Raw genomic sequence first — 27,092 nt, forward strand, 5'->3', positions numbered from 1 at the left:
GAAAATACATCACTGAGCGGGCTTGCCAGGCTTCAACGTATAGTACTACGCATGTCTGGAAGTGGATAACGCTCAAAACAGACATGGAAGGTGCTTTTCTGGCCTTAGTGTTCTCCTAACCCGGAAGTACTACCCCTGGTTATGAAGGCCGGAAGGCGCTGGTTGGTTCTCTTTTCTCCTGGGCCGCCGCATCGTGAGGAGGACCTGAAACTGGGGTCGCTGCCGCGTGAGTGTCCAGTGCTTTAACTTTTAAATTCAAACGATGATTCAAGGAGAGAGACTGACGAATGTGGTTTGGACCAATAGGAATGACTGATGTGTTGGTTAGTGGCAGTTGCTTCCTCACGTGTCTGTCAATCCTCATAGCCTCCCTATGGCTGCTCCACCAGCTTGTGTGTGTTTTTTATTGAATTTTTCCACAGGTGGATAGACACAAAGTAATGTAAGGAAACAATTTAGCAGGAACTTCAGTGTAGCTAACTTCTTTGTAGTTCACATTTACTTTCTGTGAGAGTTCAGGGGGAAAACTGTAAGAGATGGGAAATGAGACTGCAGAAAATGCTGCTTGTTCCTTTCCAGTCTTCCTGGTCTGAGGGAATGAGCATTTCCTGGCTCTCCCTCATTTAATGGCTGCTGCCACTGCAATAACGTGAAAAGGGAAAAGCTAGATAGGAAACATTCCTTTCTTTGATCTCCTGGGTTATGCCAAAGCAGTACTTCATGCATTAGGGTGGGATATTCCTGGTTTGCTTTCCTTCCATATGCTGAAGCGGCCACTTAAATTTTATCGTATACATATTTTTTATGCTGGCTTATATATTTGATATTGTATATCTTTTTAAATATTTGCAGGAACACCAATTTGATGTAATTGAGTTGTTATATTAAATAAATAGGTTATAACATGTGACCAGATACACAGCCCATCCACCTGCTGTACCCCTTCTACTCAGCTTTACAATGCCTTCCTCTCTCTCAAAGAAATACAGAAAATGACAGCAGATCATTTAATTTTATTTTCATTTCATTTATTAAAATGCATCACCTGGCCCCAGCTCCATGTGCTGTACTATACATAGTAAAACTAAAACAGAATCAGCTAAATCCAAATAAAAATGTTTTATTTAATAAACCCACCTAGTACTAATCCAAACAACTCCAGTGGTAGAATACAGTTCTTCCATCACAGCAGGAAATAGTGCAATAACCTGGTAACTTAAATTTAAGAAAAATCAGGAAATAAATTATACAAATGCACTTTCAGCTGCCACCTGAATTTCAAATCTGATCTTCCAGCTGTAATCTCTGGATGTGAATTCCACCGGGCTGGAAAGGAGCACAAAAAAGGACTGTGATAGACTAAAAAGGCTTCCTTACAACAAGGAATATTAAGATGGTAGTGGGGCTTGTGTGTAAGTTGGATAGGGTGGGGAGGTATGTTTGGAATGTGTGTATTGGGGGGGGAGAGGAGTGAATTGAGAGAGATGTTTTCTGTCTGAGGTGGGTGTAGAGCGTGTGGGGCACATGTGTATGTTGTATGTGGGGAAAGGGGTGAATTAAGCTGTCATTTATTTGATTTCTGTCTTTCAGCCACTTCAAAGCGAATTACATTTATTTTTTCTTATCTGGCAGAAATGCGTGTGTTAGTGTAAAATGGAATTTGAATGTTGCTATTACATTAATAATGATGAATATGAAATGCCTTGTGTGGCCTACTCTAGGCTGCCATATGCCTAGAGTTAGTTTGACTGCTAGGATTATACTCAAAGCTTTGCTAAAACATAGTAGATAGAGCTAAAGAACAGTGAAAATTGTAACCTTTTATATAGAAGTTATAAGTATAAACATAATCTTTGTTAGAAACTGTTAGAATCTGGCTGACACAGTCATTGCAGAAAAAGGGGAACTTAAGCTGCGCAAAAACTGCTGGAAACCGGCTAACCAGAAGGCTTCATTATAACAGAAAGATAACAGTATTAAAACCACATTCTCCAGAATCCCCTCTTATGGAAACACAAGACCTGAGTAAAACCCCCTTGTCATTAAGACCATGATAGGAGCCTAAGTAATGAGCCAAAGTGCATAATTGTCAGTACAGCTTCTGTGAAACTGTAAGCAATGATATTAAGAGACATTAAGAGAGAAAATGTTGAAAGCAGTCCCCATACCCCCCCCCCTTTTCTCTTGTTCCAGAGGAAACAGGTGCAAGTTGCTAGACTGAGGGAAGTAGAGAGAGCAGCCCCCCCCCCCCCCCCGAAATGTACCAGGACACAGAAGAACAAGTTAACCGCAAGGCAAAAAAAAAGCAACTAAATTGGGTATATAAACCCCTGTATTTTAATAGCAAGCTTATGCCAGCATTGGTAGCACATGCGTGTGTTGGCTCTGTTGGCATCCATTTGCAAATGATATAGTAAAGACTTTGTTTCGCTGAATCATTTATTTGTTCACTGTCTTATAAGAACATAAGAAATTGCCATGCTGGGTCAGACCAGGGGTCCATCAAGCCCAGCATCCTGTTTCAATAGAGGCCAAACCAGGCCACAAGATCCGAGCAAGTACCCAAACACTAAGAAGATCCCATGCTACTGATGCAATTAATCGCAGTGGCTATTCCCTAAGTAAACTTGATTAATAGCAGTTAATGGACTTCTCCTCCAAGAACTTATCCAAACCTTTTTTTTTAACCCACCTGCACTAACCACATCCTCTGGCAACAAATTCCAGAGCTTTATTGTGCGTTGAGTGAAAAATAATTTTCTCCGATTAGTCTTAAATGTGCTACTTGCTAAAGTCATGGAATGCCCCCTAGTCCTTCTATTATTCAAAAGTGTAAATAACCGAATCACATCTTCTTGTTCAAGTCCTCTCATGATCTTAAAGACCTCTATCAAATCCCCCCTCAGAGGTCTCTTCTCCAAGCTGAACATCCCTAACATCTTCAGCCTTTCCTCATAGGCTTTCCTTTATCATTTTGGTCACCCTTCTGTGTACCTTCTCCAGTGCATCTATATTTTTGAGATGCAGAAACCAGAAGTGTACACAGTATTCAAGGTGTGGTCTCACCATGGAGCGATAGAGGCATTATGACATTTTCTGTTTTATTAACCATTCCCTTCCTAATAATTCCTAACATTGTTTGCTTTTTTGACTGCCGCAGCACACTGAGCCAGTGATTTTAAAATATCCACTGATGCCTAGATCTTTTTCCTGGGTGGTAGTTCCTAGTATGGAACCTAACATCACGTTCCCTGTACGTACCCGGATCAGTCCAGACCGTGGGTTGAGGTTCCTGTCCAGCAGATGGAGACAGACCAAAACTGAAAGGGTATCCTATATCGGGACAGAGCCTATCCTGCAGCCCTTCAGTATTTGTCTGTCTCCAGCAGATGGATCAGCTCACCCTGCGGTCTCCTGATTTGGGCTAGTCAGCCTTTCTTCCTTTTTCTTTCTTTTGGATCAAGCAAGTACTTATTTCCTTAGGGAATCTTGTGGGATTTTCAATTAAAAAAAAAAAAAATTGGAAAAAAATTAAAAGACCTTTTCAGTTTAATTGATTTGCAGGAGACAGTCCCGTCTTCTGGCTCTTGCCGGACTTAGGGGGGCTTCGCCCCTTGTGCGAGGCATAGCCTAAGTCTGTGTTTGCTTCCTGGTGTGGGCACCGAGGCTGGTGGTCCAGTCTTTCGTCTCCCCCCCCTGGCTGCCTAGGGAGATTAGTGCTCCATTGCTTTCTTTTGCTCTCAGGTTGGATCCTTAAAAAAAAAAAAAAAAAAAAAAAAAAAAAAAAATTAAGTAAATTTTGACTTTTTCCCTGCTAGAGTCTACCGGCAGCCATATACAGAGGAGCGTGCAGGCTTCACTCCCCTGCCTCCGCTCCTGCCGGCAGAGCTGTCAGCTATTTTTAGCTTTCAGCTGCTTTTTTTCTTCTGCTCGCGGCTCCTCTTCACTGAGGATGCCATGGCCAAAAGCCTGCGTAGCCTGTGGGGAGCCCTCGTTGCGACTATCGCGTGAGGGGCTCTGCTCTGCCGGGTGAGGAAGGCCCCTCCTCGGCAGGGCAAGCAAATTTACCCCAGGGATGGAATCACAGACCATGGCCAGGCCATTCCTGGGTCGCCAGACCGTAGGAACGGCGGCCATCTTGGGGATTTTGGCAGCTCCCAATTCGGAGCTGGCTGGGGAGCAAAATTTAAGGGCGTTTCCCCCCGATTTAAGCCCCGAGCCCCCCCAGGATGAGGTCCCTACCCTCCCCGCCTCCCCCTCCGCCCCCCCCCCTGGGAAATCCAGGTCCCATTTTCTTCCGATTTTGTCCTCCTGCATAAATCATATTTGGCCAGCTTGCAGGAGGAGGACCCTATCCCAGCCCCCACCCCCCCGCCGAAAATCCCACGCCTGACACCGAAGCCCACTCTCCCTGTCCCAGGGGTCTGTTAGGGTGCGGCTGGTCCCGGGGGTGGCCCCTATTCCTGACCCCTGGTGGCCCCAATTCTTCCAGACCCGATCCCACGGCGGATTTGGCAAGCGAGCTCCCACCCCTGGAGGGGGATGATCCCAGAGTCGTCCGCATGTTTCAAATGGAGGAGTTGGAGCCCCTCATCCCTTTTGTCCTTCAGGAGCTGGGGTTGGAGGGGCCCCCTGCGGACACGCTTACGGCCTCTTTGCCCAAGGATATGGACCCAGTCCTGGCGGGACTCAGGGCTCCGGCAAGCGCTTTTCCCTTTCATCCTATGCATAAGTTGTTGCTCCTGCGGGAATGGGAGGCTCCCAAAGCGGGACTCCGGGTGGGGCGAGCTATGGACAAGCTCTATCCCCTCCCGGAGGAATGCTTGGACATGTTGAAAATTCCCACCGTGGACTCTTCCGTTTCAGCGGTCACCAAGCACACTACTATCCCTGTGGTGGGATCGACGGCTTTGAAGGACGGACAGGATTGTAAGCTCGAAGCCCATCTGAAGCGTATCTTTGAGGTCTTGGCCTTGGGAATCTGGGCGACTATCTGCAGCAGTCTCATGCAGCGGGCAGGTCTTAGGTGGGTTCAACAATTACTCGGCATCCAGGACCTCCCATCTGCAGAGGTGGAGCAGGCTGAATGTTTGGAAGGCGTCATAGCATATGGGGCTGATGCGCTCTACGACCTCCTCCGCGTCCAGGAGAAGGCGATGGTCTCGTCGGTCTCCGCTAGACGACTCCTCTGGCTGCACAATTGGTCCGCTGACCCGTCCTCCAAGGCATGGCTGGGCACGTTGCCCTTCAAAGGTAAGCTGCTTTTTGGAGAGGACCTTGAGCAGCTTATTAATTCCTTGGGGGGAAACAAGGTTTATAAGCTACCGGAGGACCGTCCGAAACAAGCTCGATCCTTTACGCCCTCCTGTCCTCGCTTCTGGGGTCAGTGGAGATATACGTCCCGCGGACAAGGTGGCTCCTCTAGAGGTTATTCTTCCTGGTCTCAATCTTGGTCTCAGCCTTTTTGTGGGCGTTGCTCCTTCCGCAAGGGACAGTCTCGGCACGCCACCCCAAAGCCTGCCACACAATGAAGTTCGGTTGACCCATTCCTCGGTTCCCTTTCTTGGGCGGTTGTGTCTCCCTGTTTTTCGAGGAATGGGTCAAAATGACGTCGGACCAGTGGGTCCTCGACATTGTCTGAGACAGTTACGTCTTAGAATTTGTTCGCGATCTACCTCTATTCTCCCCATGCAGTCGTCTCAAGCGGGAGGCGGTGGAGCAAACCCTCACCAGGCTTCTGAGTCTGGGTGCAGTTGTCCCAGTTCCGAAGGAGGAGCTCAGCGCAGGCCAGTATTCTATTTACTTCGTGGTCCCCAAGAAGGACGGGGCTTTTCGGCCGATCTTAGACCTCAAGAGGGTCAACCGGAGCCTTCAAGATCCCACATTTTCGCATGGAAATCTTGAGAGCGGTCATAGCGGCGGTTCACCCCGGCGAGTTCCTCGCTTATCTCAATTTGACAGAGGCCTACTTCCACATTCCGATTCACCGTGATTACTAGAAGTATCTTTGCTTCCACATCCTCAACTGGGACTTTCAGTTTCGGGCGCTGCCTTTTGGCCTCACCACGAACCTTTACCAAGGTCATGGTGGTGGTGGCGGCCCTCCGCTGTGCAGGAGTCCTAGTCCACCCCTATCTGGACAACTGGCTCGTAAGGGCCAAGTCGGAGACTCTATGCAGACAGGCGGTGGATCAGGTTCTAGCTCTCCTTGCATCTCTCGGCTGGATAGTGAATTTTCTCAAAAGCAATCTTCAGCCTTCCCAGGTGTTTGAGTTCCTGGGAGCCCACTTCGACACTCGGATAGGCAAGGTGTTCCTACCTCGGGCGTGGGCTCTCAAGTTGATCGACCAGGTTCGGAATCTGCTCTCGCTGCCTCTTCCGACCGCCTGGGACTACCTTCAGATCTTGGGCTCGATGGCTTCCACCATCGACCTCATCCCCTGGGCATTTGCTCATATGCGACTGTTACAGAGAGCTTTGCTATCCCATTGGCAGCCAGTGTCTGAACAGTTTCACGTAGTTCTCCCGGTTTTGGCCTCTACCATCGCAGCCTTGCAGTGGTGGCTTTCGCTTCCTCACCTGCGCCGGGGAATGCCTCTTCAAGCCCCACAGTGGACGATAGTAACTACAGACGCCAGTCTCTTGGGCTGAGGTGCAGTCTGCCAGTCCCAGTCCAGCCAGGGGATCTGGTCTCCGGTTCAGTCTCGTTGGCACATCAATCGGTTGGAGGCCCGAGCGGTGCGTCTGGTTCTGCAAGAGTTCCTGCCCCTGATACGCGGCAAAGCGGTACGGGTTCTTTCCGACAACTACACCACCGTGGCTTATATCAACCGTCAGGGAGGCAGTCGTCTTGTGGCCCTGGAAGCCAGCCATCTCTTCGACTGGGCGGAACAGCATTTGGAGTGCCTGGCGGCCTCCCACTTAGTGGGCAAGGAGAATGTACAGGCCGATTTTCTTAGTAGTCAGTCTCTCGATCCGGGGGAGTGGGAACTCTCAGAAGCAGCCATGGCTCTGATCGTCGACAGGTGGGGTCCCTCTCACCTGCACCTCATGGCGACCTTGCGCAATGCAAAGGCCAACCAGTTCTTCAGCTGCTGGAGAGAGCACAGCTCGGAGGAAGTGGATGCTCTGGCTCTTCCCTGGCCTGCGGACATTCTTCTGTACGTGTTCCCTCAGTGGCCTCTGGTTGGAAAAGTTCTCCGAAGAATAGAACTCCACCGAGGGCCAGTGATCCTGGTAGCTCCCGAATGGCCTCGCAGACCATGGTTCGCGGATCTCGTCAACCTGGCAACGGACGGACCTTTCCAGCTAGGCCATCTTCCTCATCTGCTTCAGCAGAGGCCCGTATTTTTTGACCAAGCCGATCGCTTTTGTCTAGCGGCCTGGTTTTTGAACAGAGACGCCTGAGGCGTAAAGGCTATAAGGAGGAGGTTATCTCCACTTTGCTGCAAGCTCAGAAACAGTCGACTTCCCTGGCTTACGGTCGTGTCTGGAAGGCTTTTGAGACTGTTTGTGCGGAGTCTAGTGTCTTGGCATGCTCAGCTCCAGTCTCGTTGGTTCTTTCTTTTCTACAGAAGGAACTCTCCAAGAGCTTTTCCTTCAGTTCCCTGCGCGTGCAAGTTTCCGCTCTTGGCTCTCTCCTTGGACGGGTCGAGGGTCATCCCTTGGCGGGCCACCCGGACATGGTTCGTTTCTTGAAGGGAGTCAAGCATCTGCGACCACCCGCTCGTTCTACTTGCCCCTCGTGGAGTCTTAATCTCATCCTCCGGGCTCTCTGTGTGGCCCCTTTCGAGCCTCTCCATCGCTCTACGGTAAAGGACCTCACGCTCAAGACAGTTTTTCTAAGTCTCTCTTCTGCTCGATGTGTTCCCGTGATTCAAGCATTGTCCTGTCGGGAACCTTTTTTGCGTTTTTCTGATTCAGGAGTTTCTCTCAAGACGGTGCCTTCCTTTCTGCCGAAGGTTGTCTCCAATTTCCATGTCAACCAGTCGGTGGAGCTTCCAGCATTCTGCCCCGAGGAGATTGCGGGTACCGCCGGAGGCGACCTTCGCAGACGATGTCAAACGAGTTCTACTCTATCTCCAGGTCACCAATGACTTTCGGGTCTCGGACCATCTTTTTGTCCTCTGGAGTGGTCCTAATCGGGGCAAACCGGCTTCTAAGACTATCGAGCAGTGGTTGAAGGAGGCGATTTCCTCGGCCTATATTTGTCAAGGTCGGGCGGTTCCTGAGGGCCTAAAGGCTCATTCGTTGCGTTCAAGCTACTTCCTGGGTGGAGAGCCAATCTGTTTCTCCGCAAGGAATTTTCAGGGCAGCTACATGGACGTCTCTGCATACTTTTGCTCGACACTACCGCCTGGATGTGCAAGTGCTGGTTTTTGGGTCCTTTGGCCGGCAAGTGCTTTGAGCTGGACTGTCTCAGTCCCCCCCGGTTTAGGGAAGCTTTGGTACATCCCACGGTCTGGACTGATCCGGGTCCGTACAGGGAAAGGAAAATTAGTTCTTACCTGTTAATTACCTGTTAGTACCACGGATCAGTCTAGACACCCTTCCCTGTTTTTTCATTTCTTACTGTCCACTCGAAGCTTGTTATTGCAGATTCTCAGAAGTCAATATTTCATTTTCTGTTGAACACCGGACGATTACAGTGGAAGTCCTGGTTGTTGTGAACCAAGTATATGCAAGAGCGCTTAGTTCTACCATGTTCTCTACACTGTTATTGAGTTGCTCAATTGAGCTTTTTGGTTACTTGCTTGATCCTGTTTAAGTTTGTTGTTTTTCTGCTTTGACAATTGTTATACTGAAGGGCTGCAGGGTAGGCTCTGTCCTGATATAGGATACCCTTTCAGTTTTGGTCTGTCTCCATCTGCTGGACAGGAGGCTCAACCCACGGTCTGGACTGATCCGTGGTACTACAGGAATGAAAATTAACAGGTAAGAACTAATTTTCCTTAACTACAGCAAGGGTTATTTTTCCCTATATGCAACATCTTGCACTTGTCCACATTAAATTTCATCTGCCATGTGGGAGGAGGAATAGCCTAGTGGTTAGAGCAGTGGACTATGAACCAGGAGACCAAGGTTCAAGTCCTGCTGTCGCTCCTTGTGACCTTGGGCAAGTCACTTTACCCTACATTGCCTCAGGTACAAAAACTTAAATTGTTAGCCCTCTGGGGATAGAGAAATACCTACAGTACCTGAATGTAAACCGGTGTGATATCTCAATTGAGATGAATGTCGGTATATAAAAATAATAAATAAATAAATTTGGATGCCCAATCTTCCAGCCTTGCAAGGTCCTCCTGTAATGTAACACAGTCTGCTTGTGATTTAACTACTCTGAATAATTTTGTATCATCCGCAAATTTGATAACCTCACTCGTATTCCTTTCCAGATTTATATATATATGAAAGGACATCGCCTCCTATCCCATGACTTTTTAGTTTTCGTTGAAGCCTCTCATGAGGTACTTTGTCAAATGCCTTCTGAAAATCTAAATACATTACATCTACCAGTTCACCTTTATCCACATGTTTATTAACCCCTTCAAAAAAATGAAGCAGATTTGTTAGGCAAGACTTCCCTTGGGTAAATCCATGTTGACTGTGTTCCATTAAATCATGTCTTTCTCTATGCTCTACGATTTTGATCTTGAGAATAGTTTCCACTATTTTTTCCGGTACTGAAGTCAGGCTTACTGGTCTATAGTTACCCGGATCGCCCTTGGAGCCTTTTTTAAATATTGGGGTTACATTGGCCACCGTCCAGTCTTCAGGTACAATGGATGATTTTAATGATAGGTTACAAATTTGAACTAATAGATCAGAAATTTCATTTTTGAGTTCCTTCAGTACCCTAGGATGCATACCATCCGGTCCAGGTGATTTGCTACTCTTTAGTTTGTCAGTCTGGCCTACTACATCTTCCAGGTTCACAGTGATTTCATTCAGTTCGTCTGACTCATCATCCCTGAAAACCATCTCCGGAACCGGTATCTCCCCAACATCCTCATTAGTAAACACGGAGGCAAAGAATTCATTTAGTCTTTCTGCAATGGCCTTATCTTCCCTAAGAGCCCCTTTTAACCCCTCAGTCATCTAATGGTCCAACCGAGTCCCTCACAGGTTTCTTGCTTTGGATATATTTTAAAAAGTTTTTATTATGAGTTTTTGCCTCTATGGTCAACTTCATTTCAAATTCTCTCTTCGCCTGTCTTATCAATGTTTTACACTTAACTTGACAATGCTTTTGTTTTATCCTATTTTCTTCAGATGGATCCTTCCAATTTTTGAAGGATTTTTTTTTTGGCTAAAATAGCCTCTTTCACCTCACCTTTTAACCATGACTGTAATCGTTTTGCCTTCCTTCCACCTTTCTTAATGCGTGGAATACATATGGACTGTGCCTCTAGGATTATATTTTTAAACAATGTCCAAGCCTGTTGAACACTTTTAACCTTTGCAGCTGCACCTTTCAGTTTTTTTCTAACTATTTTCCTCATTTTATCAAAGTTTCCCTTTTGAAAATTTAGTGTTAGAGCTGCAGATTTACTTATTGTCCCCCTTCCAGTTATTAGTTTAAATTTGATCATGTTATGATCACTGTTGCCAAGTGGCCCCACCACCGTTACCTCTCTCACCAAATCCTGCATTCCACTAAGAATTAAATCTAAAATAGCTCCCTCTCTTGTTGGTTCCTGAACCAATTGCTCCATGAAGCAGTCATTTATTACATCCAGGAACTTTGTCTCTAGCAAGTCCTGATGTTACATTTACCCAGTCAATATTGGGGTAATTGAAATCTCCCATTATTAGTGCACTGCTAAATTGGTTTGCGTCCCTGATTTCTCTTAGCATTTCATCACCTGTCTGACCATTTTGTCCAGGGGGACGGTAGTATACTCCTATCACTATACTCTTACCCAACACACATGGGATTTCTACCCATATAGATTCTACTGAGCATTTAGTCTCTTGTATGATCTTTATCCTGTTCTACTCTATACCCTCCCGGACATCAAGTGCCACACCCCCACCAAGTTGATCCTCCCTATCATTGCGATATAATTTGTACCCTGATATAGCACTGTCCCATTGGTTATCCTCCTTCCACCAATTCTCTGTGATGCCAATTATGTCAATCTCATTTGCTGCTATACGCTCTAATTCTCCCATCTTACTTCTTAGACTTCTGGCATTGGCATACAGACATTTCAAAGTGTGTTTTTTGTTTGTTTTAACAACCTGCTTTTCAGTTGTTTGGGATAATTCGGAAATCGTTAGCTTTGGTGATTTTTACATATAGGCATATGGACTATGTTTTGCTTTTAATGGAACCTCTCTGTTGGGATGCCCTAACTCTCCTGTTTCATTAGTATCCTTCAAGGATACATTTCTCTGAACCATGCACTGCTGAGTGACTGTCGGCTTTCCCCCTTGTTCTAGTTTAAAAGCTGCTCTATCTCCTTTCTGAAAGTTAGTGTCAGCAGCTTGGTTCCACTCTGGTTAAGGTGGAGCTCATCCTTTCGGAAAAGTCTCCCCTTTCCCCAAAAGTTTCCCCAGTTCCTTACAAAGCTGAATCCCTCTTCCCTGCACCATCGTCTCATCCATGCATTGAAACTCTGGAGCTCTGCCTGCCTCTGGGGACCTGCACGTGGAACAGGAAGCATTTCAGAGAATGCCACCCAGGAGGTTCTGGATTTCAGCTTCCTACCTACAATCCTAAATTTGGCTTCCAGAACCTCTCTCCCACCTGTACCACGACAACCGGCTCCTCCCCAGCACTGTCTATAATCCTATCTAGGTGACGTGTGAGGTCTGCCACCTTCACACCAGGCAGGCAAGTTACCAGGCGGTCCTCACGTCCACCAGCCACCCTGCTATCTACATTTCTAATAATCGAATCACCAACTATGATGGCCGGCCTAACCCTTCCCTCCTGGGCAGTAGCCCTGGGAGACTTGTCCTCAGTGCGAGAGGACAATACCTCACCTGGAGAGCAGGTCCTTGCTACAGGATCACTTCCTGCTACACCAGGGAGATGTTCTCCTACTGGGAGTCCTTTCTGATCCAAGGCAGCACTGGGGCTGCCAGACTGGATTTGGGACTTGGCTACTATGTCCCTGAAGGTCTCTTCACTATACCTCTCTGTCTGCCTCAGCTCCTCCAAGTCTGCTACTCTAGCCTCCAGAGATCGGACTCGTTCCCTGAGAGCCAGGAGCTCTTTGCACCGAGTGTACACATACAATCTCTCACCGGCAGGTAAAAAATCATACATGTGATACTCAATGCAAAAGACTGGAAAGCCCCCCTCTTGCTGCTGGACTGCTGCCTTCATCTTAGTGTTATTGAATTCCTAGTTAAGTTTAGGATACTAAGGGAGTTGGAATGAGAGTACTTTAAATTTACAGGTGAATTTAGTAATTAATCAGCTAGTGTCCTACAAGGGGATGATTAAACTTTCAATAAGGGCTGGTACAATAGTATGATTTAGATAAGACCCTGATTGATTTTTAATGAGAAAGTGTCTTGTGCCTAAAAAGCAAGTGTTGAGTGGGTGGGAAAGACAGACATCAGAATTAACTATCTCTGGATTGCTTATTACCTTAGACACACACAAACTCTAAAGAATATATCCCTTAATTTCACCTTTCACCAAACTTTTATAAGCCCAAACATTTCTGAAAGCTATACTTACCAATCCTCTTTAACCATCGTTAAATTAATCTTCACTCGGTTAATGGAAGGGTTTGATATTAACGGCGTGCGTTTCCGGTCCTCCTGAGAGGGAAAAGTGTATTTTCATACTTCCTACAGTTAGGAACAAGTATTTTTTATGTAAGGGTGGTGGTATAGGAATGTTAGTTGTATGGGAGAAGGGATCTATAGGGGTGGCAGTGCAGCCGTGGATGTGCTTTTTGTGCCATTTGCTTCAGTTATTTTCTTGTGCATCTCTGTCTGTGGTGCTCAGTGGTAAAGTGCTTGAGGGGAGGAGAGGGCTGCTGGCAGGCAACTGGTGTGGAGTGCTGGTTTACATTCTAATAATTCAAAATCTTTTAATAATGTTCCCATAGAACGATACTGGAATATTTTTAGTGACTCGGGTCTCTGAAAATACTGAGCTGCTGTTTGTAGTTTTTAAACTTGTGTGAAAGCACTGGTTGGAAGGGCAGTTTTATAAATGAAAATAGTAAATATTTTTACATTTTTCTTTCTGCAGACCAAATGTGAATTTCTGTCCCTTTTTGGAGCATCATTGTATCTACATAAGGATATAAATCCCTTTTCTAGAATTCTTTCCAAACTTCCTCATGTTGGAAAACATAAAAAGGAGATGGGGGTAGAAATCGGAATTGGTGGAGGGTGGGCAGTAGATGTAGAGTAGTCAACACTAACACACAGCTCTCTTCCGAGCAGTAGCTGCATTTTTTTTTTAAAGTGACTGAATTTTGAATGGATATGAAAGATGTAGGAAGGGATAATTGCCAGATTTAAAGCTTTGATAATAGTTCCAAATCTGTACTAATTCAATCCTTTATCCTCATTCTTGTGCCGTAGATTACCACGAGAACCATGCTTCTTTATTTAGAAAAAAATAAGCGCAGAGAGACTGGATCTGGGTGCTAGCTCAACATCTTTGTGTATTCAGTAGAGAGACCTCCTTGCCTTCTCCATGCACTCCTACCTTCCCGGAAGAGTTACAAGGAAGCGACGCGCTAGAAAGGCAGGAGGCGCAGCAATGTGATCAGAGGAGGCGGGCGCCTAATCCTTGGTATTGCAGCCGGAAGCTGCCTGCTCGGTCGCCATCTTGGATGCTGGCGACGAAGCTCTGCCGGTGACGTATTGAAGCAGCGCCGACCCAAGAAAGGTCCTGCATTCGGAATGGCAGCGGGAGAGGAGTGCCGCCGCGGATGTCCCTTCGCCGAGGACAGTTTCAGCCGCTTGCCGTCGCAGAGTAATATATATGGGTTAGCAGGCTGTCGGGGTCCCGGGGCTCCCGAACTGCTGTTGGCTACCCTTAAAGGCAAGGTTATTTGTTTCAAGTACCAGGACCTCCGACAGAAAATCCGGCCTGTGGCTCGGGAGCTGCAGTTCACCTATATCCCAGGTGAGGAATATGTGGCGAGGGGTCTCCTGGGGTAGCAAGGGACATCCCAGATAAGGAGGATGCTTTCTTGCTTCCGCTTCCCAGATGATGCATAGCCCTCAGGCACCCCATAGCAGTCAGGACCCCAGCAACAGGAGGTAGGGTTGCAAGTCATATCTTAAACAGCAAATTAATCTAGTTCTGGTTTTATTCTTTTGTATGGCTTTGTAAATCCATGTATATAATAAAGTAAAAAGAAGACTTTACTTGGTCATAGCATAACATTTCAAAGTTCTTTTATTTTATCACGGTAAAAGTAAAGCCTTCTTTGCACTTTTGGTATATAATAAACAATTGCAGAGTGCATCTTTGCTCCAGTGATATACTGGACTATAATAAAGTAAAGCCAGAATTGGATTAGCCTGTTCCTTATGACATAAAACTAGGTGGCAATTCTAGCAGAAGGTATCCATTGGGGCATGACAGGGAGCACAAAGCACCCTGCCAAGAGGAGTGTCAACTTAGCTCACATGGAATTGGATCTGATTAGTTCATGTGGAGCTTTGGGCGTGTGCTGTGACATAACCAGTGTGAATCAATAGGGTAGGGGATGTGTGAGGTAATTTGTGACATATATCTGCTTTCAGGGGAGTAGTTTGAAGGATGAAAGCATATGTATTTAGGAGGGGCAATAAATTGACTTTGCTGTTTTTTTCTTACAGTGGATGCTGAGATTGTTTCTATTGACACTTTCAACAAGTCTTTTCCCAAAAGGGGTTTGGTGGTTGGAATCACCTTCATTAAGGTAAGGGAGAAGGAGTTTTATGATTTAAATCATCTATCATATACAGTCCTCCCTTTCCCCATGTGCGTCTTACTTTTTTCCAAGTGGGCCGCATGTTTTATAAAGATTTGAGCCTCATTGGTCAAGGGCATTTTTCATATTGTGTGCCATTAAAAGAAGCAGCTCTGATACAGCCATCTCCTAGACTTTCTTTGAATGGCAGTGGTTGGGCAGCAAGCAGATCAAATGCTCAAAGATAGAACCGCCACCCCCCTCCCCCGCACCCAATAGGAAATAGCATGGTAAAAAAGTTTGTTTTGAGGGGCCTCTTTGTTAGTCTTATGTACCTGCAGTAGGTAAAGGTGCCTTAGCAGAAGAGCTGAACACTCCTTGCTTTGCCTTAATGTCTCTGTGGGTTTACAGTCTTGCTCTTCTGTGAGAAAGTGGATCTATGAGCTCGTAGATGTGATGTAGCAGAATCAGGACTGGCGTAGCCTGTCATCGATGCCTTAGAGCCACGTGGTGCTCCTGGGAGGAATGTTCAGTGGGACGGCAGATTTATTGCCTGAGTTTGCTTTCTGTTTCTTCTTAGGATTCAGGTGACAAAGCCAGCCCTTTCCTCAATATATACTGTGACTATGAGCCTGGATCAGAGTATAACCTGGACTCAATAGCACGTGAGTTGAATCCTGGACTCCCTGTCTGAAAACGGAGGGGCCAGTACCTCTCTCACAGTGGAAGAGAAGATTGTATATGTTGGCTGGTTCACTGCTTTCTATCCAATGTACCTTAGTAGGAGTGGGGAAGAGTGACGCAAGGAGGAGGGTGATTTTTTGGCAGGTTTGCGCTCTCATTGTATTATCTTTATTATTAGAAAGCTGTTTGAATCTGGAGCTGCAGTTCACCCCCTTCCAGCTATATCATGCAGAGTGAGTCACATTTCCAGTTTTCAGCTTCATTTTGTTCTTATATAGAGCACTTGTTGACATAAACTCATTAAATCCTATATGTGGGAGCTCTTATTATCTCCTTTCCCTTGGATAGGTTGGAGGGCTATCATCTCTAGCACTGGATGGCTCAGGGAATGGGCACAGAGATACGGAGCCTCTTGCCTCTAGGACTCCTTGTCTTTTTCCCTTCCCCTAGGTCATCCTCTCTGAATGAGGATTTTGCTGTAGGGCCCATTACGTCTCATGTGATGCTTCTTTATATATTCTTCCCCAATAATTCATTTATCTTATAGGGTACAAGATGGGAACAAGCAGGAAACTGTGTTTTTACTGAGTGGCAACGATCAGCAAATTCACCTTTATAAAGAGGTATTCTTAGCAGTGCCATCTTTTTAGTAGATTTTTTTTGAAGGTGTAAATAAATGTGGATAAAGGTGAGCCACATGAGAGAGGGCATTTCAGTTTTCAGAAAGCATTTGATAAAGTCTCTCATATGAGACTCCTCAGAAAATTACAAAGTCATAGGGTAGGAGGTAGTGTCCTGCTATAGATTGGTAAGTGATTACAAGACAGGAAATAGAGGACAGGATTAAATGACCAGTTCTTTACAAAAGCAGAAAGGTCAGTAGTGTAGTGCCACAGGATCTGAGCTGTTTGACATATTCATTAATGATCTGGAATAGGGAACAATGAATGAGGTGACCACATTTTCAGATGATGCAAAATTATTCAAAGTTGTTAAAACAGCACCAGATTGTGAAGAACTGCAGAAGGACCTTGCGAGACTACATTTCATTTGCCATTCAGATGCCTAATGTGGCAAAGTGATGGGAAAAACAATCCCAACAACGTAGTCACCAGCCAGGCAAAGGATCTTTGTCACTGTGGACAATACATTAAATCGTCAGCTCAGTGCACGACGGCAGTCAAAAAAACAAATAGAATGTTAGAAATTATTTGGAGAGGAGTGGAGAATAAAAGCGAGAATTTCACTATGCCTCTGCATCGATCCATGGTGTGACCGCATCTTGGGTATTGTGTGCAGTTTTGATCGACCCCATCTCAAAAAAGACATAGCAGAAGTAGAAGAGGTACAGAGAACGTGAACCAAAATGAAAAAAAGGGATGGAACGGCTCCCCTATGAGGAAAGGCTAAAGAGGTTAGAGCTCTTCAGCTTGGACAAGCGATGAATGAGAGGGGATATGGCAGAGGTTTATTAAATCACGAGTGGGGTGGAATAGTTAAATAAGGATGGTTCATATCTTTGTGTTAGGACTGAGAGAAGCGTGAGGAAACAGCTTATGGGGTGAGAGTGAGCGGCAGCCGGTTTCTAATCTCTCGTCTCCTGTAGAATCTTGGTTTGACGTTGCAGTGCCTGCCTTTATCTCCCTGCCCCGTGACCTTTATACTGCGCCTGGGGTTAACCTAACTGATGTGATGTATCTTCCGTAATCAGCTATAAAGGAAGGCAGGCCTATTCCCTGTTGAATGAGTTAAGTCTGTGTCCCTGTCCCCTCCCACAGAATGAAGGCCTGCATCAGTTTGAGGAACAGCCTGTGGAGAACCTCTTCCCAGAACTGAAGGACCTGCCCAGCAAGTAAGAAGTCACCTGCTTATCTTACAGTGGGGTGTACTGGTGAAAGGAATGTTTAGCTTGACTCCCAACACCCCATGCAAAGGCTGTAGGTGATATTTTCAGGGCTTGGAGAGGCCGAATGTCCGATTGCATGACCCCTTCTGCTGCTAGCTGGGGTGCCACAGAACAGGCCCTCGGTGGAAGCACATTTCTATTTTCCACATTTTATTTTTATTGATTTACCACACTGATAACCTTCGTAAGCTGCCTGTTCCAAAACTACATTTGTTCATTGCGGCTCCCAATGGCACATACGCAATTTCAAAAACAAACTACATAACAACACAATGCATAATAATCAAAACACATCATAAAAGCTATATAAAATACTTCCTAAGTTATACACCTGTCTAAAAAAAAAACTTCACTCTCGATTTCTTCCTGAAATGGAAATGGTCTTTTACCTTCCTAAGTTGAGCCTCCAATGCATTGCACTTGGCTGGGCCAGCGATGCTCTATTCCTTGTCTCCTGTAATCTAAAATCCTTACAGAAGGGTATTTATTAACAGTTCCTGCTTTGTGAAACAAAGGGAACAGTCACTTGAACAATGGGAAATTTTCTGAGCAGACAGCTTGATGCAGCAGGGCCAACATTTTAAACTGAGATCTTTCTACTAAAGATAGGCAATCTAGTTTCACCACATGGGGGAAATATGATCTTTATATTTTGCACCAGTTAAAACTCTATTTGTACAATTATATATTAATTATAGAGAACTAATCAAAACCTTGGGTGAACCAAGATAAAGAGCATTGCAATAGTCCAACTTCGGACTAATGTTTGCATGCCTGGGCGCAGATCCATTTCTGGTATCTCATATTTTAATTATCGAACCATCCTGAGTTTAAGGAAGGCAACCTTCCATATTTGCAGTTTCCAGATCAGCCCTAAGTCTAGGAACACCCCCATGTCCCGAACCTCTGAGACAATAGGAATGAGACAGTCCCAAAAGATTTTGTGGCTTAAATTCTCTTCTTAACACTGGCTGCTTCACAATCTTGAGAATCGCGGTTTGTTTGTTTTTTAAATTTAAGACTATATTCACTTCCAGCCAGGCTTTTACAGTTCCTAAACAATGATTAAATTGTTGGACAGGGAGCCTGCCATTGTTATTCCCATGTAAGTAAAACTGTGAATCATCTGTATAATTGCAATATTCCAGTCTTAGAGCGGCCACAACTTTCCCGAGTGGTTGGATATACACATGAAAAAGGATGGATGATCATGCTGACCTTTGCGGGACTCCTGATGTTAAAGATTCCCAGGAAGAATGGAAATGGCCAAGTCCAATTAATTTTCTTCCAGACAGGAAAGATTTAAACCATAATAGTCCAATTGCTTGAAGGCTTGCCAGCAGTGTGTCATGATTTACTGGGTCAAATGCAGCAGCAAAGTCTACCTGTGCAAGCAACTCCAGATTGCCCTTTATCGATCTCCTGCTGTAAGAAATCGACTGATGACACAAATAGTGTCTTGGTGCAATGTTTATTTCCTAAACTCTTGTTGCTATTTATCCAGGATGGCATTTTCATCCAAGTATGCTTCTAACTTCTACTTTTCCTAAATTTTGCAATGGATAGGTCATTAGAAATCAGGTGAAAGAAAATTCCAAATGAGATAATCCAGAGTCCTTTTGAATTGGCTGGACCGAGGCTCTCTTTGAAAGGAGTTCATATGTACAGACGAGATGCTGGCGCATAACAAAGGTCCAGCACGCACCCCCTCCTGAAATAGATTTATTTATTATCTCGGCTATAAAAACAAACCTTTCAGTGGACAAACTGTGTATTATCCTGAGAAGGGAACCGATCCAGTGGAGAGTGTTGTGAACCTAACTCAAGTAATTAATTCAAGGATGCTTTTCCAAAAATATATTGGGACCACGCTGATACCCCACCAGTCAGTGTTATGTCATCACTGCATTTAAGGCTGGCAAAATTGGTAGTGCTTCCTGCAGCTTTTCACCTTTCTTGTGGAAAAAAAGTGGCTAAACCTTTCATAATCAAACTCTGGATGCTTCCCAAAAGTTTTTGGTTGGTTGATGACACTTCTTATTTGACCAGAAAAAAAATCCCTGCCTAATTTCATGTGCACATCTTTTAATAATGCATTCATTTCTTCTGTTTCGGCGGGTACTTACTTACCTTGCCGACTTTCTAGTACACACAAACAAATGGATATTATGCACGTAACTCATTATTAAAAATACACGGCTAATATCTTCCCCCCCCCCCCACGCTCAATGCTTCAGAGAGTCTTTCTTTTTCATGATTAATTCATAAGAGAAGCAGGAAGCCTTGTGTGTGTTCTCTGTATTGGAGTGCTCTGAAGCAAATTGCTTCACAGTCAATAGTCACTGGCACGTACTAAAACCCAGTACATTTATTAAAAATGAAAGTGTCTGTGTTTGCTGGGAGCCTGCTGGATGATTGGTTTCCTGTCCTGATTGCCAGGGAGATTCAGACTGCTGGTCACTAATATCCTATATTGAAAGGGGCACAGATTAATTATACTAGGTCTTATGCCCTGTGAAACAGGGGCACGAACATCAGATTTTGAATTTGTTTTTAGCAGGGAAGGGCATTACTTTTTAGGCAGAAGGAGAGTGGGACACCTGCATTATGCAACTGTTTTTCTAAAAACTTGGCCGAGCATGAAAGCGGCCACATTATCGACAGAGTATAATAAAGCTGGGATGGTAATGTCCTTGGTACTCCTTATTTCAAAGCTTGATGTCCCTATGTGGGGAGTCCTATCACAGTGTGATTTAATTAGTTATGCCATCATGTTTCATTTTGTTTTTAAATGCTTCTACATGTGAATTCTCGTTGAATGGGTGAAAGACCATTTTCATGTTGAATACCGAAGCATCCTATCATCTATCACTGAACGTTTAAAAGACAGAAATTCTAATTCTTAGTAAGTTTCCATCGACAGACTCACCTTCTCATTTGTCATTCGGCAGTCATAACTTCCCTATAAATCGGCAAGTGCGGAACCTTGGACTGAATTATCCTTTCAAGCTCTTATAAAATCTGTTGTGAAAACATTCTTTAAGTTTCAGATGGTGAAAAAATTGCTTCCATTATTAAAACCGTAAAGATTTTCGGACTGGTACTCGGTGGTCTTGATTATTGTAATGCCATTTATGTCTGCCTACCATATTATTCAATTCATCCTCTCCAAGTAGTACAAAACATGGCAGCTCAGATACTGTCCAGTCCAAAAATGCGAGACCACATAACACCAATACTGGCAGAGTTACATTGGCTCCCCACTAATTCGAGGATGCTTTATAAATTAGACATTATCATCTTTAATTTATTCAAATTAGACTATCATAGCTGGATAAGCTGAACATCTACAGACCTCCCCAGGCCACTAAGATCAGCACAAAAAAATTTCTTGGCAGATTTAAATATCACTAGATACCGGGCCTTTTCTGTAGCTGGACCACTATTTTGGAATTCACTCCCAGACGAGCTAAGATCTGTCTTGTGTAAAATCTTTTAAAAGATCACTTAAGACCTGTTTGTTTAAGAGAGCCTACCGAGAGATCTGTTGAATCTTATTTAAAGCATACTGGAGGCTGATCTGTATTATCTTAATTTTCAGGTTTAATTTTCGATGATTATGAGTACAATTTGGGTTTGTTCTTTTAGTTGATTATGTACGTTTTATGCTTGTAAACCACTATTACATTTATATGAAATACACAGTATACCAATTTTTAATAAACTACACTAAAACCTTTTGGTATGACAGGAGTTTGAGTAGAGAAGTAAGTATAAAATGGATGCAGGGGTACAGGCTGATGTATCCTGCAGCTTTCTTCCTCTCTGTGTTTTGCAGTGTGCTGTGGATGGATGTGTATAACCTCCCCAACTCCACCTGCCGTATCACAGCTTTTGGCTGCCAGAGCGGGTTTGTGAGTCTCTCCCATGTGGATCAGGCCAGCCAAGGTGAGTCTGGTGTTGCCACTACAGAATATCCATTCCTATCGTCTCTAAAGCATGTAACCTTTAGATGTCTCATCCCATCTCTACCACTGTTGGTAATTCTTTATTTAAACTCCACGTGCTAAAACGCCTTCGCCCCCCTAGTGTTTGCTGATGACTTTGGCACTGTCCTACAATCCCTCATTCTCACAGGCATAGACTATTGCAACGCGCTCTAACTTGGTCTTCATCACAGTTCACTTTGCCCTCTACAACTAATCCAAAATAGTGCAGCACGCATCTTAACTGGTATCTCTTAGGAAGATCATATTACTCCAATCTTACAGTCGTTATACTGGCTTCTGGTTCACTACAGAATGCAATATAAAGTTCTTTCCATCATACACAATCTAATTCATAAAGATTACTCTACCTGGCTTTGTATACTACTTTGCATTTACCAACCCAGCAGGCAAATACGCTCTCTACCTTCTAGAAATACCTACTGTCCGTCTGGCAAGGCGCGTCTTCTCAGTTGCCGGACCCTCGCTCTGGGATTCCATCCCAGATCACTTAAGGCATATAACATCGCACAAGGAATTAAAAAAAAAAAAAATCTAAAGATGTACTTATTTTCACTAACCTTCAGATCGCCCTCCGTTTCTCATTAGACTTCTTTGCTCTTCATTAGCACTCAACCTTCACCGACTTATTTGCATCCTCATATCCCCAGGCTCCATAAGGTTCTAGATTATTCCCTATAACCTTTGTATTTTAATGTTTTATGGTATGTCTCTTTGTTATTTTATTATGTATATTAACAGTTGTAAATCGTTTTGACCATTTGTAAAAGCGGTATATAAACCCTTTTAAATAAATAAATGAATGAACTTGCGTGCCCTTCTCTCAGTGGAGCTGCTTGGCGAATGTGAGATGCCCTGGCAGACCTGTGTCGTGGGGGGGGGGGGGGGAGGGCTCCATAGTGGAATTGCTGAGGAGCATCGGCAGAGCTTTGGGTGTGGTTCTTGATACTGGAGTAGCAGGGGGTACTGCAGGGCAGGGGTGAGGTACACTGGCAGAGCTCTCTGTGGGGGAGGGATGGCCTCAGTGCTGGTATAGCAGGGGGTGCTGTTAGGTTTGAACAGCATTGGCAGGTGGGGATGTGCATTCCTTTCTTCCGTTTCAGCGGGTACGCGCCTACCTCCCCGACTTTATAGCGCGCGTGAAAAAAAAAATTGGATATTATGCACGTATTTTTAATAATGAGTTATGTGCGTAATATCCGTTTCTCCGCGCGTACCCGCCGAAATGGAAGAAGTGAATGCACGTCCCTATTGGCAGGACTGTGTATGAGAACCTCCGTCCTGGAAAGCAGAGACTGAGCTGAAGTTACCGGATCACTTCCTGGGCTTCTGTGCCTACTGATGCGGCAGAAGCCCGGTGCTCTCTTTCTCGCTGCAGTGGTTCTCCAGAGCTGGACGGTTCAGCAGGACGGACCCATTTCCAGAGTTCTTGTCTTCTGCCTGGCTTCCTGCTGTGTGAGAGAGGAAACCAGGAGCTCCACGCTGGAGGGTAAGGGTGGCTTTGGCTGCGTCATTCACGATCCTGTTTTCTGCGTTGCTTTCTCCGGGCATTTCTCTTTGCATGGCACCCTTCCCTTTTTGTAACGAGGATCTCTGTGCTTTTTCTTGCAGCTGGGGAAGGGAAGTATCAGGCTCAGGATTACAATCTGCTGGTGACCAGCACCATTGAGCTGTCCGTAGTGTACAGGTGTGTCTCTGTGCTCTCGCCCTGTTCCCACCATCACTCGCTCTCTGTCTTCCTGTGCCCCCTCACCCGCTAGGCACTCTCTCTCTCTCTATCTATGGGCTCTCCTCCCTCTTCCTGTGCCATGGCTGGAGCTATATGGTGTGTAGCAGTCACTTAGAACCCTCCCAGCACTTTCTGCTGGTGATTGCCTTTCTTTGTGTTTGACCCTTATAGGAATGTTTTGAAAAGAGGGCTGCAGGAGCAGTTGCTGCTGCCAGAGAGTGACCAGTACGACTGCGTCCTGTGTGCACTTGTCATTGATGTGGACTTCGACGGGATGCAGGAAATTCTCCTGGGAACATACGGACAGGTGCTGGAGTTTCTTTAATCCTGCTCTGCACATCTCACGCCTCAGCCCCTCGCTGCACATGGTCTTCTGTGGCAGGATGGAGGGAGCTTTTGGATTGGTTGAGGGGGTGTGTATGTGACTGTCCGTTTCTCGGCCCCCATCCTTCAAGGAGGGGAAAAAGCCTATTGGTCGTTCTCTAAGGAGCACAGGCAGGCGTCTGAGGGCATCAGTTAAACATTTAGTTGTTTGCATGTCCTGGTGCTGAGCCATCTCTCCTCTCTCTCTGCCTCTCCCCTGCTGCTGCTTTCCTTTCTGTTTGCAGGAACTGCTGTGTTACAAGTACTGGAATCCATCGGGCCCAGCTCTGGGGGCGGCAGACCCTCTGACGCTGTGCCCATCTGATGGGGAGTTTCGGATGCTTTGGAAGCGCAGTTTCCCCAGCCCAGTGCTATCCATGGCCTATCTGGACCTGACCTGTGATGGGCTGTGTGAGCTGGCAGTCGTATGTCTGAAAGGGATGCATATTCTGCAGGTAACCCTGAAGCGTGACTGTCCGTACTGAGTGGTGCTCTCTGCATGGCCTGCAGGTGACCCCTTACAACAGAGTTCTCCTCTATGTAATTAATGCCTGCTCATCTAAACTGACCCTCTCTGCTTATCCTATGGGAATTTGGGTGCTCATCTATCCAGAATGGTGAAGAACCAAGGACAGAAAACAACAAACTGACTTGGATAAGGAATGATATGCTGCAGGGGATTAAATTTGTACAGCTGACAGCTAGGAGATAGCTAGAAGAGTATATAACCCTCAGACTGGATGGTCAATTTGGTCCTTATCTAACATCATCTACTATGTTATGTAATTCCTCAGCATACAGGTCCTGCTGTTTGTAATGCCTGCTTAAACAGACTGGTCTTTGCCTGGTAGATTTTGTCTTAGCTGGCGCTGCAGACATTTTGTGTTGTATAGTTGTGATATCGGGGTGAGAGTGGGAGAGACCCAGCTGATCAGAATAAACCATGGTCCCGTGCTGTAGTATGCATGTGTGTGACATCATTTGCAACACTTTTTTAGTACATTGGCTGCCCCTGGAGATAATGAGGGAACTGCGCTGCATCAGCACCTCATTCTCCCTGCTGTGTGTGCCAAGCTGAACCGCAGGCAGTGTGTCCCTTGCTCCTGGGTGCGGGGAGAGTGCTGATGTGACTTCTTTGTGTCTCCTCACAGCACAGCCTAGCACAGGCAGCTCAGTGTGTTCTGCAGAGGCTCAGTCGAAAGATGGCACAGCTGGGGAAGCAAGACTCAACCCCCGCGTCGCTCATCACAGCAGAGCAGGAGAAGGAGGGTGCAGGCGCAGCACGTGCTGAGAAGAACCAGGAAGAATAGGAGACGTCGGCCCCATTTCTCCGTTCTGCTTTTGGGCTTTCTGAGCGTGCTGCAGGCCGGCTCTTGGAAACCCGCTGCACTCCCTTAGTCTGCAAAGTGGATTCTTGCCCCTTCTCAGATCTGGAAAATGCAGCTGCTTCCTTACCAAACTCTGCGCAGATTGAACTTTGGAGGTGTAAGGGATAAAGCTGGGGGAGTCGGAGGCTGTGCCACCTTCCCCCGGTACCAAAGCAGACTATTATTATACTAAGAGGGGAGGTGCCACCTGTATCTCTCACCCAAAGCAAACTTGGGTATATTTCTTAGGATGTTCTAATAAAGTGTCTTTCAGGTAAACTCCCTGCTGCCTCCTGCAGAGTTTTATGCTCCCAAATCCTGTGCCGCTCCAGTCGTGGAGGCAGGTTAAAACCCAGAATTTCCCCTCACCCCCTGTAATTTTTAGGGATGCCATCTGGCTCCATATTTTCTGAAAAGGTAGATCCAGTCCTAATTTTCCCCATCGCATGCAGGGACTTGATTTACGTATTTATTCCTTAAGAAATGCAAGGCTCCATGTTCATGCATGCCGTGTGCTAAAGCCAGGACTGGATCAATCTGGAGCCAGTTGGCTACCAAAGTATTAATTTTATGTTATGTTTTATAATGAAACGTTAGCAAATAAATTATGGTGGTGCTGTGCTGCTCGTCATTAGTGTGCTAGCAGCACTGAGTGGAAAAGCTGACATATGGGAGGAGGTAAAAGTGACCATGAGGGAGATCAGAAGCAAGAGTATGCCGCTTTGTATTTCGAGAAAAAAAATCAAGACCTAGAGGTCTGGAACAAATTAGAGATGGGATTGCAAGATTTACGAGGTGCAAAGGAGGAATGTGTGGGTGGTGATGAGTTAAAAGCAGAAACACCAAATAAATACGTTTTTGTTAGGGGTAACTGAAGAAGAGATTGGAGAAGGAGCACTGAAATTTCACAGGAGAACATGCGCTAGTGATAGATATTAGGGCAGTTACAGAAGGAGATGGTTGGTTTAGAACTGACAAAACAACATGGACAAGACAGTAGGGTCAGATTGGATTCCTCCTAGGATAGCAAGAGAGCTCAGGGTGGTTCTGGCAGCTGTGCTGACATCTCTGGTCAATTGCTCTTTGGAGATGAGTGGGGTCAGGTGCACAGGAGAAGTGCAGGCACTGTCCCGCTTCATTAAAAATGGGAATAGGGAGGAAGGTGGTAACTGCAGGCCAGTTAATCTGATGTGGTGGGTAAATTAATGGAGATAGCTAAGTGTGTCTTGAATCCAGTGGGTTACAGGATCCAAGGCAGCATGGTTCAGCAGAAGCAGGTATGTCAAACAAATCTGATCCAGGAAACTACAGACCGGTTAGCCTGACTTCAGTGCCAGGAAAAATAGTGGAAAGTGTTCTAAACATCAAAATCACAGAACATCTAGAAAGACATGGTTTAATGGAACAAAGTCAGCATGGCTTTACCCATGGCAAGTCTTGCCTTACAAATCTGCTTCACTTTTTTGAAGGAGTTAATAAACACGTGGATAAAGGTGAACCGGTAGATATAGTATACTTGGATTTTCAGAAGGCGTTTGACAAAGTTCCTCATGAGAGGCTTCTAGGAAAAGTAAAAAGTCATGGGATAGGTGGCAATGTCCTTTCGTGGATTGCAAACTGGCTAAACGACAGGAAACAGAGAGTAGGATTAAATGGACAATTTTCTCAGTGGAAGGGAGTGGGCAGGCGAGTGCCTCAGGGATCTGTATTGGGACCCTTACTTTTCAATATATATATAAATGATCTGGAAAGAAATACGACGAGTGAGATAATCAAATTTGCAGATGACACAAAATTGTTCAGAGTAGTTAAATCACAAGCCGATTGTGATAAATTGCAGGAAGAACTTGTGAGACTGGAAAATTGGGCATCCAAATGGCAGATGAAATTTAATGTGGATAAGTGCAAGGTGATGCATATAGGGAAAAATAACCCATGCTATAATTACACAATGTTGGGTTCCATATTAGGTGCTACAACCCAAGAAAGAGATCTAGGCGTCATAGTGGATAACACATTGAAATCATCGGTTCAGTGTGCTGCGGCAGTCAAAAAAGCAAACAATGTTGGGAATTATTAGAAAGGGAATGGTGAATAAAATGGAAAATGTCATAATGCCTCTGTATCGCTCCATGGTAAGACCGCACCTTGAAT

General features: G+C 45.3%; 1 protein-coding gene across 1 annotated transcript; it reads left to right on the forward strand.

Moving 5' to 3' along the window:
* The first annotated feature begins 70 nt into the window (after positions 1-70).
* LOC115073038 (KICSTOR complex protein kaptin-like) lies at positions 71-25,221 on the forward strand. Its single transcript, XM_029571170.1, has 13 exons — positions 71-226; positions 13,558-14,107; positions 14,809-14,891; positions 15,463-15,547; positions 15,745-15,799; positions 16,114-16,189; positions 17,345-17,418; positions 21,311-21,420; positions 22,858-22,968; positions 23,091-23,166; positions 23,380-23,515; positions 23,817-24,026; positions 24,723-25,221. The coding sequence occupies exons 2-13, from the start codon at positions 13,882-13,884 to the stop codon at positions 24,879-24,881; spliced, it is 1,401 nt and encodes a 466-aa protein (XP_029427030.1). The 5' UTR covers positions 71-226; positions 13,558-13,881; the 3' UTR covers positions 24,882-25,221.
* The last annotated feature ends 1,871 nt before the right edge of the window (positions 25,222-27,092 follow it).

The sequence above is a fragment of the Rhinatrema bivittatum genome, chromosome 11 (assembly GCF_901001135.1).
Source record: "Rhinatrema bivittatum chromosome 11, aRhiBiv1.1, whole genome shotgun sequence".
NCBI lineage: Eukaryota > Metazoa > Chordata > Amphibia > Gymnophiona > Rhinatrematidae > Rhinatrema > Rhinatrema bivittatum.